The sequence below is a fragment of the Sylvia atricapilla genome, chromosome 12 (genome assembly GCF_009819655.1).
Source record: "Sylvia atricapilla isolate bSylAtr1 chromosome 12, bSylAtr1.pri, whole genome shotgun sequence".
NCBI lineage: Eukaryota > Metazoa > Chordata > Aves > Passeriformes > Sylviidae > Sylvia > Sylvia atricapilla.
The window spans coordinates 7473604-7487565 of record NC_089151.1 but is presented as its reverse complement, the minus strand read 5'-3'; the positions used below and the strand labels follow the sequence as shown (position 1 = coordinate 7487565).

Sequence of the window (13962 nt, the reverse complement as noted above, 5' to 3'; positions counted from 1 at the left end):
CCTGATGTAAAACATGGACATGAACTGTTACATGTGTAGTACAGCAAAGAGAACAATCTTTTCAATCATAGTTGTATAAGAATATTAATGCCACAGTATCACACTTGTGGAAAATGATCTCCCAGTCAGCCTATAGAGAGGAGAAGGGAGGTGTGCCCAAGAAACACTGCAGTCAAGCACTATTACATTGTGAGCAAGCAGCATTGGGCATGCCTGCTCTCCTCCCACTAGCACATATTCATTCGCCTCAATCACACTGCAATCATCACAACAAAGGCATTTTCAAAATCCATTTGTAGATGGGGAACTTACCTTTCTTTTTAATTTTTGTTGGTTTTGGTGGCTTCATATTGCCCACCACCTTTTCTGCATTAACCTCGGACAACAAACCCTCTTGCTGCTCCTCTTCAAAGTCATATACAGAGACATCCACATCTTTGCCTTCCTCAGTGTAGCGAAGCTTACTCTTTTTGTTTTTCTTTGTTTTTTTGGCTGGTGGCTGATAGTCTGGATCTTTTTGCCAGTTGGGATCTTCCTGTGGCTGAAGTTCACCTTGTTCCAGTGTCTCCACCTCACCATTTGCACCCACTTTCACAACTTGGAAGCCTTCTGGTAAAGGAAGGGTGTGACAGATCATGGGCTCCCCTTCCTGCAGGCCTCCTTTGGAAACCTCATTTTCATAAGCTCCCTGCAGTTCTTCCACAGATGTGGTGGCAACAGGTACAGTCACTGGTACAGGTACTTGGACCAGCTGAAGCTCACCAAGATTTATAGGCTGCTCTTCCATATTAACAACCTGAAGTGTTATGATCTGCGTGTCATCTACAGTAGCCTCAGTTTCTTGAGGCACTGCCCCTTCCATTACTTCGGTCTTCATTTGAAGAAGAGTTGGATCTAGCTGATCCATCATCACCATCTGCACCCCACTGCTGACATCCTGCACCACTTCACTTCCATCTGCTTGGTTGGGTGGTATATGACAAGCATCATCCTCCTGTCCACCTTCACGGCGTCTTTGATAGGTTTTCCTCTCTTTTCCCTTAATGAAAGTTTCTGATTCCTCCACAATAGCGTCGACTGCTTCACCTTCCATTTCACCTTCCTGCTGTAAAAACAAGAAAATGAATGCTGCACACCATCCAATGTATTTAACAACTGCACAAACCCCACAGAAGAACAAGTCACCCAACCAGAAACACTCAACCCATCTCAATCATATTCAAGAAACAGGAGCTGAGAGCTGTAGGTCTCCACAAGCCCATCATCACTGCAAACCAAGGCAATCACAGAACGCTGCCTGCAGTGAGACAACTGTGTCAGCTTCTTGGAAAGGATGGAAAGCAAGGAAGAGATTAACTGATACGCGTGTTCCCGTTTCTCAAAGACCACAAATCCCACCAACAAGATGCACAGCAGTATTATTCCTTACTGAGCTTGTTTAATCATTCCACATAGCTTAGCAGTACCAGAGGCAGTCTGTGGCTATAAATTTTAAAGATACAAAATTACCACACAGTTAAAATCAAAAAGTCAACCTTAAAGAAAGCATTACATTTGAGAACTGCCAAACTTCTCCAGGAAGGCACTAAGAATTAAGCAGAAGAACGTAAGTTGCACTTATTTCATATCAAACTACTATTACTTCAAGTCTAAACTCCTCTGAATAACATCAGGACATAAAGGAGTTAGGCAAGTATGTCTCTTGCAAGCAGCCTGGAGTTCAATTCCTGCTCCTACCTCTGGCACTGCTGGGCCCTGAGTGGATCTAAAAATGCACTGTGCACTCCCTCCTCAGCTGAATAAGCCACAGCAGAAGACACAGCTCAGGTAAAATCTTGATTTAAATTAAAATTAGTTTTACAATCTTAATGTAAATGATGTGGACTGAAGTGGTTGGTCTCTAAGGATCTCCTGATACCTGTGTTAAATCCATCCACACAGTCACAAACAAACAATACAGAAGCTCAGCATTTTGGTGGGCCTTGAACTGTAACTCTGACAATCACTGCACGCAAACATAACACTGAGATTTGTGCCACTTCAGATCACCCAGTGTTCTTCACTGCAGATGGGGAAAAATATTAAACTCCTGTATTCTGATTATGCAGGAAGGTTGTTTCAAGAGTAATACGAGCTAAAAAAACACTATCATTTTGCAGCTGTCTTTTTCCCAAATGAAAGGAATAAGATTGCAGTAAAGGTCGATTTTGTAAGTCTGTCTCTGTTCCTGGTGGTTTACTACATAAAAACAAAAGGAGTCCCTAACCACATTGAACACTTTCCCTGAATCAGGATATAATTTCTTATACCCCTCATTAAGCATTAAAAAGGTTCCAAGGTCAATTTTGGGTAAGAAGAAAGTAACAAAAAAGCCAGCTCCCTTACTAAGCCTGTGAAAAATTCCTGATTCCAGTTCCAGATTTGCTAAGAGACTTCTGTATTTTCCCATTAGACTGACTGGCCTCTCAGACCAGCTAAGTGAATTAATATAAATATTTAATCTCCCTTACTAACTGAACACTTCAAAATCCCCCTACTATTTTCAAATATCTATGCTTAATCTTGTGTACTCAATTTTGATTTTACATAAGGCATAGACATCTCCATTAGCTCTAAAAATTGTAAGACGTGTAATTTCTATTATTTTTAGAGAGTTCTTGCTTTTACTCTACTTTTCTAGCATCCTCCACTTCTGCTGTGAAAACAATAAAGCTTGAAATGTTGTTCTTCAGCCTGCCCAGGCTAGGGACATAAATTAACGTCCTGTCTTGACACTTGTGATGTCGTGGGCAGCCACAGTCTCCAGAGGGCACCACATACCCAGGAATGCCGACATATGGCTTCATGCGCACTCCCTGCAGGGATCCCGCCTCTCCTTCCCTTTACCACCCGTCAGCTTTTCAAGTCGGAGCAAATCCATATGGACAAACAGCTGAAGTACACGAGATGATGTAAGTACTTAACACCAGACAGCTGGCAATCAGAACAGAGCAGGTCTTTGGCTTACAGCAACTGCGAAAGTGTTTTACAGTTATCTTAAGTATTTGTAGGAAGAAGACTTCCCAGGTGACCAAAAGTGTCTGAACAAATAAAGGAAGGACACAGTTAAACAACACATAAAAATAGTATGTGATAAATGGGCAAGGAGGTAAAAATAAAATATGCAAGATGGAGGGAAAAATGGCAAAAAACCATCTGTAAAGCTCATGCAATTCTGGTGCTGAGCAGAGGTCTGCAACCTTGATACAAGCACAGGCAGCTCTGAGCAGAGGTGGAGCCCTCACAAACACCTTCACATTCACTGTCACAGCATCAGTTGGTAACAACACTGCTAAGTCACCTGAAAGCAAGCCAACAGGCAAAAATCTGCCAGTGTCCTGTACGTTTTTTTAGTGGAGTAGTACGAAGGCACCACTTCTGACTTGTAAAGCAGAAAATACTGTGTCCACCAAGGAACAAGCCACTGACATACATGAAAACTTTGGCATATGGCTCACATTGTCAGGAAGTTTGCCAGCCTAGGAATGCAGATGTACACTGAGACCAAGGAAATGCCTGCAGCAAGACTCAGGTTAAAGACACTCACAGTGAGGGGTGTACCTGTGTGAAAGGAATGGATGGATTCTTACAGCCGTCCGGTAAATGAACTCAGACCCCGCTATTGCTCCCTGTCCCTCTGTCACCTCTCACCCGGTTTCCTGTCGCGCGGCTATCGGGGGTTACACGGCGGGGCACGGCTGCCCCCGAGCGGCGAGACGCCGAACTGCACCGGGGCTGGGGCCGCCGCCGTCCCTGCCCGCCACTGCACCGCGACCCTGTCACCTCCAACCCTGCCCGCCACTGCACCGCGACCCTGCCACCTCCAACCCTGCCTGCCACTGCACCGCGACCCTGCCACCTCCAACCCTGCCTGCCACTGCACCGCGACCCTGCCACCTCCAACCCTGCCTGCCACTGCACCGCGACCCTGCCACCTCCAACCCTGCCACTGCACCGCGACCCTGCCACCTCCAACCCTGCCTGCCACTGCACCCCAACCCACCACCTCCAAGTCACCTCTCTATCCCTGCCTGCCCCTTCCACTGTCCCAGTACACGCTGCATCCTGACACTGCCACTTCCATTGTCTCTGCCCGCTGCTGCATCCTGATCCAGACCTCCTGGCCTCCAACACTCAGCACACGATCAGCATTTACTCCTATTTACGCCTATTCCAAAGTATCCGCTATTGGCTGCTCCTTTCCACCAAAGTCAGTGCATCTGAAAATGTCTGGTTTTAAACCAAACTCTTGCCACAGGGAAATGTCACAATATACTAAATGTCATATTAACAACATATAAAATTACAAAAATATATAGGAGTCATCTCACTTGATGCTTTGGACAGCTCAAAAATCCCGTGAAACTGCTGAGATTTCCTCTGAAGAAGTGTGGATTTACAAATTTCAAACTTCTTCAACTGCAGGGTGGAGGCACAGAATGTATCCTAAATTTCAGAGGAAAATGTATGGGTGCTTTCCTATTAAATAAGCTCTCTGTAATGACTCCATCTCTGCTGCAGTGAGCTTTGCACTGGCTGCTCATGCCATTTTTCATTTACTCAGTCTTGAACAATTTGCTACCTTTTTCACTTAATTTTTTTCTTTACCCTAATTCTCCTTTTTCATAAAGTGAGTATCACAGGCAAGTTTTGTATTTATTGGAGGACACGTGTCATTTGCTACAACTAAGATCATTGTACCAGGAATATAACACCAGGAATATAAACTGCAGAGTTTCTCTCAACTTTTCTGGCTTTTTCTGGCTTTTGTCTCCAGCTCTCTTCCTACCAGGTACTGCTATCTTACACCAACAGCTCAGTTCCACAATGACTGAATCTAAAAAGGAAAACAAAGCAGCAGGTTAAAAGATGCAGTAAATCAAGACTGAACAAAAAGCAAAGAGAAAATATTACACAATAAGGAGAATGACCAAAAAAAGACCAAAGAAGACCTGAAAACACAATTCCCACTAACAGCTCAAGCCAGCCTTTGCACAGGGGCTCACTCAGCAGGCTCTCCCAAGAGACACCATGACACCAGTGCTCTGTGCACTGTCACAATCCAATTACCAGGTAAGGAGCTGTAACATCCAAACAATAGGCCTAAGCTTGCTCAGACAACTGACAGACAGCCCATCTAAAAAGCTGGAATAAGCAGAAATGAGAAGTGCTGTGCATTTCATACAACTGACATTTCATTCAAATGAAAGGAATCAAAAGGTTGCTTAAGAGAATGAAATTTAGTGCCAACTGTCCTACTGATTACAGCACAGGGAGTCTCAGCCCAGATACACTCACTTTCTTCGTAATATCCAATCTAACCATGTCCTGTGTCAGTGGGAAGCCATTCCCCTTGTCCTGTCCCTCCACGCCCTTGTCCTTCTACAGCTCTCTTGAAGCCCCTTTAGGTACTTGAAGGGAATTGTAGAATAATTAAAAAAAAATATATATATATATATACACACACACACACATATATATATATCTCCAACAGGGTTTACAGAGAGACTTTTTTCTCCTGTTTGCAGTCCACACATGTCTGTGTAAGTATTTAATGGCATGAGCAGATGCAGATTAACTGCAGGAGTGCTTGGCTATTCTCCTTCCCATTATGAAACAGCTGTATCTCTCCCCTGAAAAGTCTCTCAGATAAGCACAGCCAAAGATAAGGCAGTTTAACAGGTAGGCAGCCTTTCCATTTCCTCCAGCAAAGCAACCCTGGTAAGAGATGAACATGGCACAAGCATAACTTACTCTAATCAAGCAGACAAGCATACATCCAAACAGGCCAGCTCGAGCCTTTCACATGCAAAATACCAAAGAGTTACAACCAACATGAGAAACCGTAACATTGGGTAAGTTTCTTTCACTAAGTAATGTTCTCACAGTGAAAACTTAAAGCCTTCATTTGGTTACTGCAATCAGTGCCATACCCACTGGTTATGACCTGCTACACCCATCTCAGCTGCTTTCTCATTTCCTCCTTGTCACTTACAACACTGGTACAGAAAGCAAACAAGAAGAGTAAAATGGACAAACACTTACTGCAGCTTTAAATTAAAAAAAAAAGGCAATCTCATTAACCCACTATTAAGCAATTATTCTGAGAAATATTTCAGCATCATGGAGGGCATAAAGAAAAGCAAGATACCTAAAAGAGAAAAGCAAACTTCACCACAGGTTACTAAATAATTTTGCTTTTTCTCTGCATGAAAAGGGCCCTGTTAAGATTAAGCCCCAAGAAATACATAAAACAGCTACGGGAATGAGACCTGCAATTGGAAAATGCTGAGTTGTAGGAGGATGGTTTCCTTAAGTGCTGACCCTTTGAAAGGGCCAGAGAAGAGAGTCAGTGTTGGTGGTGATTGCCTAACCAAGGTGTCTGTGCTGGGAGGTTGGTCTAAATAGGGCAAGAAGAGCACATTGTTCCAGGGACTGATTCAAAGCTTTCAGGTGGATTCCTACACTAAACTGACATCTAGAGGAACCCACTTTTTCCTCACTAACAAGACAGGAGACCAGATGTTTAACTTGTGTAATAGTTTCATGGTCCCTGTAAGACAGGTAGACACTCATTCACTGTCCAAGGAGTTGCTCTCAGCTTCTTTCTTCACAGTGACAGAATAATTCACCATAATAAATTTGATCATGAACTAATTCCAGCTGAAAACTAATGCAGAGAAAAACAATTCTGTTAGAGCATGTTCAGTTCCTGACCCAATTCCTCATACAAATGCTTGGGGTAGAGGAAAAGGGATCACCAGGAAGACCTTAAGCTGCAGCACCAGCATAAAGCTATCAGCAAACCACAGCACCAGAAACCTTGTATTTGGTGAGCTAGGTGGCTACACTGAGCTGTGTCCCTCTCACTCTGTGCCATCCACCCAGGACACACTACAATCTAAGTGCTTCCTCTCAAGCATACTGCAGCCCTCTGGGTTGATGAGTCTGAATTCCATAGTATTTATCCATGATCAGATTCCCTTCCATATTTTATTCACTGAGTTGTTAACTGCAAACCAAAGTCACCTTTTATTTAAACGCTCCCATGAAGGCAGCACACTTTGGCCCAGATATTATCAAAGGTGATCTTTACCTTCAATCCCTATAAACTGCCAAGGGCACAGCCAAGCCTGTCCCTGACTACAGGACACTCCCTACAGCCAGCTTGGTGCAGTCAGAATAAAAATGCATCTTGTGACATTTCTCTACTTCACCACTTTTTTTTTTTTCCCTGCTTCTCCTGTAACCTACAGAAGAAATCTTCCTTGCTACTCCTGCTCAGGGATCCCAGCAGAGCTCTTTCCAATTTCATTGTGTCTCAGGAAATGATGGAAAGCAGTGAGAAGCTTCATTCAGCACTGACCCCTATTTTTCATTCAGCATGTAGCACACACCTGTGATCTCCTGCAATTATTCAGAATAAAGCTGACCTTTCACTTCGGATCAGAAACTCAGGGAGTTCATGCAAGACATGGAAACAAATATATCCAGGGCCTCCAGCCAGGCAGAAGGAAACTCAATTCCACATCTTTCCTCAGCTGTTTGCTGAACAAGCTCCCTCTTAATCCTTGCACCTGACAGTGGCAGAAAGCCCCAGATCATGGCTCTTCCAGAACTAATACTGCTAATTCTGCTGTAATAAGCTGCAGCCTACAATGGAGAGAAAAGCAGATACAATAATATCAACTGCTTGAAATTTGCACTGTGGAACAAAAGATAAAAAAAAAAATCACAGCAGTTACTGACAACAAACCCCACACATATTCAAGTCCCTTGGGATATCCTGTAACCTGACAAGGAAAGCCTTGATGAAGAAAGCCGACTGATGAAAGCATTTCAGCCTTATTGCTGGGAGAGTAACTTTTCCCTTGCTTTTCTTTTAGATTTGGAGAATTAAAAGTCTATTGAGAAGGTAATAGGGACAAAATTAGTTAATGTTCTTAAAATTTGTTCCATTCTTCCTTAATTTCTCTATCTGTTCCTATCTAATATTCTTTCAAATCTTAGTTTTAAATTTTTCACTATTTCTTTCAGTAACTGCCAGTGCATCTCACTAGACGACACTAGGTCTTTATTCATTCAGAGAATTCTCTACTGAAAGCTGGGAAATAGAAGTGAAATATACTTTTACCAATATTTTTTAAAAGTTTTCCTTCTTAATTTACTAAGGAAGTCATTATGTTCTGCTAACCTGATAGTCCATTTCAGAAGGACAAACACACAATCTAATCAGGTGCAGAATACAGGAAGACTTATGCTTTAAAAGAAGCAGTCACAAAGGAATTTCTTTTTAGCTGATGATAGATCATAAAACTAATCAGTCCCTCCCTTTTACTGGTCTTCATAATGTAAAAGTGATGAAGGAACTCATGAAGACCATCAGAATACTTATAGGTATTAAACTGAGAATCAAAAATTATATCAGGTTAAACAGCCTGTAAAATCCATTGCCACAAAAAGTGAAGTCTTATACCATAGGTAGATACTGGAAAAGATTCTTAGTTTTATCAACAAGTATTTGTGGTCATTTCTCCTATCACACATTAATTGAGGCTTTCATTTAGGCTGTTGGGAAACTGCTAACAGCAAAAGAAGATAATTCTTCAAAATAAGTCTGAGCAGAACAGGGTTCTTTGGCCATCTGATGTATTGTTGCATCATACCAAAATGGCAATACCAGCCACTCCCACACCTGAAAAAAGACCTGTGCAACAAGTTTCATGGCATTCTAGAGACTTCATAATAAGTATCTGGATTTTGTTTTCCTCTAAGGCTTCATCTAGATGAACGAGTATCCAATAATAAACTTTTGGGGAACAGCTACTTCTTTAATCTTTGCACAAATACTCATTAAGTAGCGATATTCTACCAGGACAAGGGAATTCAGGCTTCAAATTGGAGGAGCAGAAGTGCTTATCCCTGGATGGTAACTTGGGTCCTACCCCATGAACAATTGCTGCCCATGCACTATTAGTCACCTCACAAATCACACCCTGATGCACATAAGGAAAACTAAAGTCAGTGCTAGTTAACTTAATGTCAGGCTGTCAAACACAGAGCTGCAGTTTACTGTTGTTGCAGCAGGGACAGGAAATTCCAGGAGAGTTTTGAAAGCACCTATGGCAGAAGGGTGGTGGACAAGACAAACTCCCAGAGCCTAAATTAAGACATTCTTGCTTTTGAATCACAGAAAAGTTATTCTGAATTAGTAAGTGTTGAAGCTGACATAAACAGAATCAAACCCAGCTGAGTCCTTTAAAGTTACCCTCATGCTGAAATTTTAAGAAGCTTCATTGTTCTACACACACCCCTAATTCATTGAACTTGTATTGCAAATATTCTCATACACCAAGACCTAAAAGTACTACAATCAACCTTCAAAGCAGGTTAAGCAAAGAACCCCCAAAATACCACAAAGGCATTTTCTTGGAAGAAAAAACCCCTTTCTCCCAAGAAGCAGTAAGGTATTATTTCTAAACATACCCACTCTGCAAAGAAACCATTCCTGCCTTTAAACTGCCCACTCATCCCCTCCATCAGCCCAACTATTGCTGATGTTAGCACAAGCACTTTCAAGACTGCAGCTACTGGTCAGGAAACCAATCCAGGCCAGAATTCACCAAGCCAATGAGCCAAGGATACTTATTTCCATCCCTAGGTCTCTGGTGTGCCCCAACACTAAAGGCAGCCAAAAGAGAAGCAGGGCAAAAGGGTTTCTACTAGCACAATGTTAAGCTTTATGTTCAGGAAACTACTGCCTCAGCATGGAACACATACCACACTTTAAACCCCCTCAATTTACATTTATGTTCTTGACACTTCTGCCTGGACTGATTTATTCTCTTCATGCTGGCTATTCTTCATGCAGCTCCTGAGGTCAGAACTCTGGAACAGAACAGATGAACTAGTGAAACTACAAAAAAGAGAAAGGTAAGGGGTGGGGGAAAAGGGAGTATAAAAGCAGTGTTCAATATTTAATGCTTGTTTAACAAAAGGTGTAGTCCCACACCCCAGAGCAGCACTGGTAACTGCTTGAGGACCCCTTCACATTCCGAAAGAGCCATAGGCAAAACCAAAGGAGTATTTTAATCAGCTTTAATACTTTCACTAGGATGACTGAACTCATTTTAGGAGCTTCTCTACCTACCTGTTCTCAAACTCTTTAGCATTTACAGTTCTGACAACCTAAAGCTCCAGATGCCTCACGTCAGATTACAAGTGCAATAAGACATTTTAGAGCCAGCTCTGCCTACTTCAGATGGCCTTTTTCTCCTGTGCTGTGGAATAGCACACAGCACACTGAAGGAGTTTTTATCACTGAAGAGGTGTAAATGAGAGCAAGTATCACTCCTTACACACAGTCAATACAGCAGTGGATATACTGCATGTATCAAATAACAAAATCAGCTCTATCACAGTTCTAACCTTGCCACCCTGAGGAACAGCAGCCTCTGCTCACTGAAGCCAGCCTCATTATCCTTATCAATTAAGGGCTTAAAATAATCACGTTTACAGAAATACAGTATTTGCAAGACAACACATTACTTCTTCCTGTAATCCTTGTCAGTCTGCAGTGTGCACAAATGCTCAAAAATCTGGGAATGGTAAGGAAGTCCAGAGGAGTAATTCCCAAGAGAGGTATGTATTCTTGCTGCATTCAGTGATGAGGGCCAAGCAGTGTTGGATTTCACACCCTTTGAATTTAAGTGCTTCATCTCCAGGTTCTTCTGTCATTTATTTAGCACAAGGCACTCAAGTATGAGTCCTGGCTGCATTTTTTACTTGGCAAGTCTATTTTTAATTGCTTATCAGCTTCAAAGAGCATTACTGATAAGAGGTTTGTTGGAGCTGTGGATGCTCAGTGATAATGAGCTTTTAAAAAAATCTGGAAGTTATCTCTTTTTATTTAACACTCTCCACAAAAATCACAAATGCTACATAGAAGCACTGATCAGGAAAGAGGATGCTCAGAGGATACACGGGGCATGCTCCACTGCTAAGGGCATATTAAGACTGCTGATGCAAGCTGCATCCTTCTGAGGTTCTGTGCTGCGCAACCCTGGGAAAAGACTTCCTGAACTTTACTTGAAACTTGTCAATTAACACAGAAAAGCCTGAAGAGTGAAGGACTTCTCCCTTCAGACAACACCTGAAACAAAATGAACACCTCTCACGTGGAATATTATCACCTCAGAGGTTTTGTCACACACACAAAAGGACAACAGAACACACTGAATTCAATGGAAGCATCTTTTTATCCACTTTGGGTTTCATGAAATTTTGAATCAAGGAATAGTTTTCTTCATTTTTCAAACCTAATCTTCTGCTTGGGAAAGTACTGAATAGTAAAGAAAGCAGTTTTAAATAAAGATTGTACCCAAACTCTTATGAGTGGGATGAGAAAACAAACCAGTAATTGCAGCTCTTTTCTACACTGGAGGCAACACGAATAGAGAATATTTCCCAGGGATCTCTGTGGATTAGCACTGATGGGAGTTAATGCAAGGCACAGCCATTGCCCCTCTCAGTTTACAGGATATCGGCTCTAACCAAAAAAATAAATTACTTGTTAAGTTTTTTAAGAGATGTTTTGAACCCGCTTGGACACAGCTATCAACCTACTAATGTATAACCCAGGGAGCTCCAAAAATGCAAGACATTTCTTGTTCTAACCCACTCCAAAGGAACAACCCAAAGGGAGAGTAAATCACTTCTACTCTCCTTCACTGCAAAGATGATACCAAACTTCTGTTAAATACCTGGTGTATTTCTCTGGCATAAAATACCTCGCATGAATTTACATTCCATCAGATCTTTGACATATGGACAATGTTGGATAAGCTTGAAGGAAAACAGGTGTAAACTGAAAATTTAAAGTGCTTCATTCACGTGTCCATTGCTGAGCTTAGAACACATGGGAAAAAAATACATCAGAAGGCTGCCAGAGGTGGCTGGAATAGAAGACCTACACAGCAGAATGACAGAGTTAACTGTGAAAAGACCCAGGGGAGATCATGTGGAAAGACCATGGGAAGATCCTACTGCTAACTTTAAAGGGAAACAAAGAGAAGATGGAACCACACTCTTGGAAGCAGAGAGTCAAAGGACAAGTGCAACAGACCAGCTGCCGCAATGAGTGGTCAAACTGGAGTAGGTTGCTCAGAGATGCTGTGGAAACAATATTTCCTAAATACAACCCTAATTGACCTCATCTAGCATCAGTGCTGGATGCACTGAGTCAGGGTTTGAACCAGGGTACCACAAGAAGTCCCTTCCAACCAAAATTATTTTACCATTCTCTGGCAGTACATCAAATGAAGGATAAACTTCAAACACAAAACATTGAGACCTTTTCCCACCTATGCAGTTATAACTATGATGGTCCTATGACTGAGATTTACCAGTCCCAGCACTCACTTCCACACAAGATCTAGAGGCCCTGGAACACTTTTGCAAGCTCTCATATACTCATCATTTCTTCAGCAAATGAACAGATGTACAGTAACTCTTGGCAATCTACTGGGGACCTGCACTTTCAGAGTGGTGGATATCCAAATCCACCCAGTATTGAAGAGACCAGCATTAGAAAAGCACAAATATTGTGTTTCACTGTTTAGGAGACAGAGAATCAATGTGCTATGAAGTACAAAGATCCACATCAGACAAGGCTCCTACAGGAACTTCAGTAAGCAGTAGGAAGTTCAGGAACTTCAGGAGGAAGCAGTACTGACAAGAGACCTCACTATCTTGAATTTGCAGGAGAAAAAAATCACAGTGAGTAAATCTAAACAAATAAAAAAGGAAAAAATCTGTCTCTGAAGTATTAAGGGCTACTGTATGCTCTTCTCTGCAGTGTTAACAAGAAATTGTATCTTGTCCCATAGGCAATAGGAAAGGTGCCAAAAGGCAGATGAAAACTCTCCCCTGGCTGCCAGCACAGGACAGCCTGCTACAAGAGGCAGCACATCATACTGACCAACGACTGCACTGGATCAAACACTTCTAACCAGGAAGAGCCAGACTGATAACACAGCAGGACAAACATTCAATGCTATCTCCCTCCTTTGAGTCTGCTGGAGAGGGAGAAATCATCCCTAAGGATTTGTCTACACAAGCCACTCATAGCAGATGTCTCCAAAAACATTACAGATGTCATGTCAGGCAAGTGAGACATCTAAATATTTGATAGTCGGCTACATCATACTGTCATGAAGTTCACAAATTCTTCTTCATGTAGGTCAAAATGCTGGTAGAACAAGGAGAGGACATGGCTGCTTTAACAGGACAAAATTATTTCCACACACACTACAGGAGCAAAGCATAAAGTAGTCCAGGATATAATGCTCCAGGTAGCTCAGAGTAGGCAGGAGTCAACAGCAGCCACTCTTCAGCAGGAAGGAGAGAAGAGTATTAATAAATATGGAAGGTAGGCAAGGATCAAGTAATCAATGAGTACCTTTTGAGTATTCAGTATTGCCACAGGAAGCGATAAATCTCTCTTCAAAGATCAGAAGTGGCAGTAAGTTATATACTCAGCAGGAATGCTGGATAACACTAACTTCTTCCATCCTCCAAAAAGAAAAGAAAAGAAGAAAGGTTTTAATAATCTGATAAGGTTTGACTGAAACCACTAGCCTTCAGAATGTAATTTTTTTCCAACATGTAATCTGGAAACTCTTTAAGTGCCTCTATAAGAGGTTTTCTTGCAGTACACACTGGGAAAGCAAAACTGAACTTTAGATTGCACTTCCACTGTAAACAGTTTATCACACAGGAGAAAGCTACTGGTTAAAATGTTAACTTATGTCATTGAATTTTACAACCAAAACGAGGGGATATTTTTAATTCAGTAGCATTTCCCACTTTCATTTTGAATCTCTGGATGTTAGAAGTGGTTTCAAGAGAAGAGCTTTGCAAATA

General features: G+C 41.9%; 1 protein-coding gene across 8 annotated transcripts in view; it reads right to left on the bottom strand.

Annotated features, from left to right (window-relative positions):
- CTCF (CCCTC-binding factor) overlaps window positions 1-13962 on the bottom strand; it is a 34257-nt gene that overhangs the window by 12542 nt on the left and 7753 nt on the right. For 2 of the 8 annotated variants that reach the window (XM_066327680.1, XM_066327679.1), the window contains exons 2-4: window positions 13499-13611; window positions 9845-9927; window positions 313-1105 (exon numbers count right to left, since the gene is read on the bottom strand). In XM_066327680.1, coding sequence (XP_066183777.1) covers window positions 313-1093 — 781 coding nt within the window. In that variant the 5' untranslated portion in view covers window positions 1094-1105; window positions 9845-9927; window positions 13499-13611. Of the gene's footprint in view, window positions 1-312; window positions 1106-9819; window positions 9928-13498; window positions 13612-13962 lie in introns of those variants that run through there. The other 6 variants (XM_066327682.1, XM_066327683.1, XM_066327681.1 and 3 more) reach the window with 6 other exon arrangements.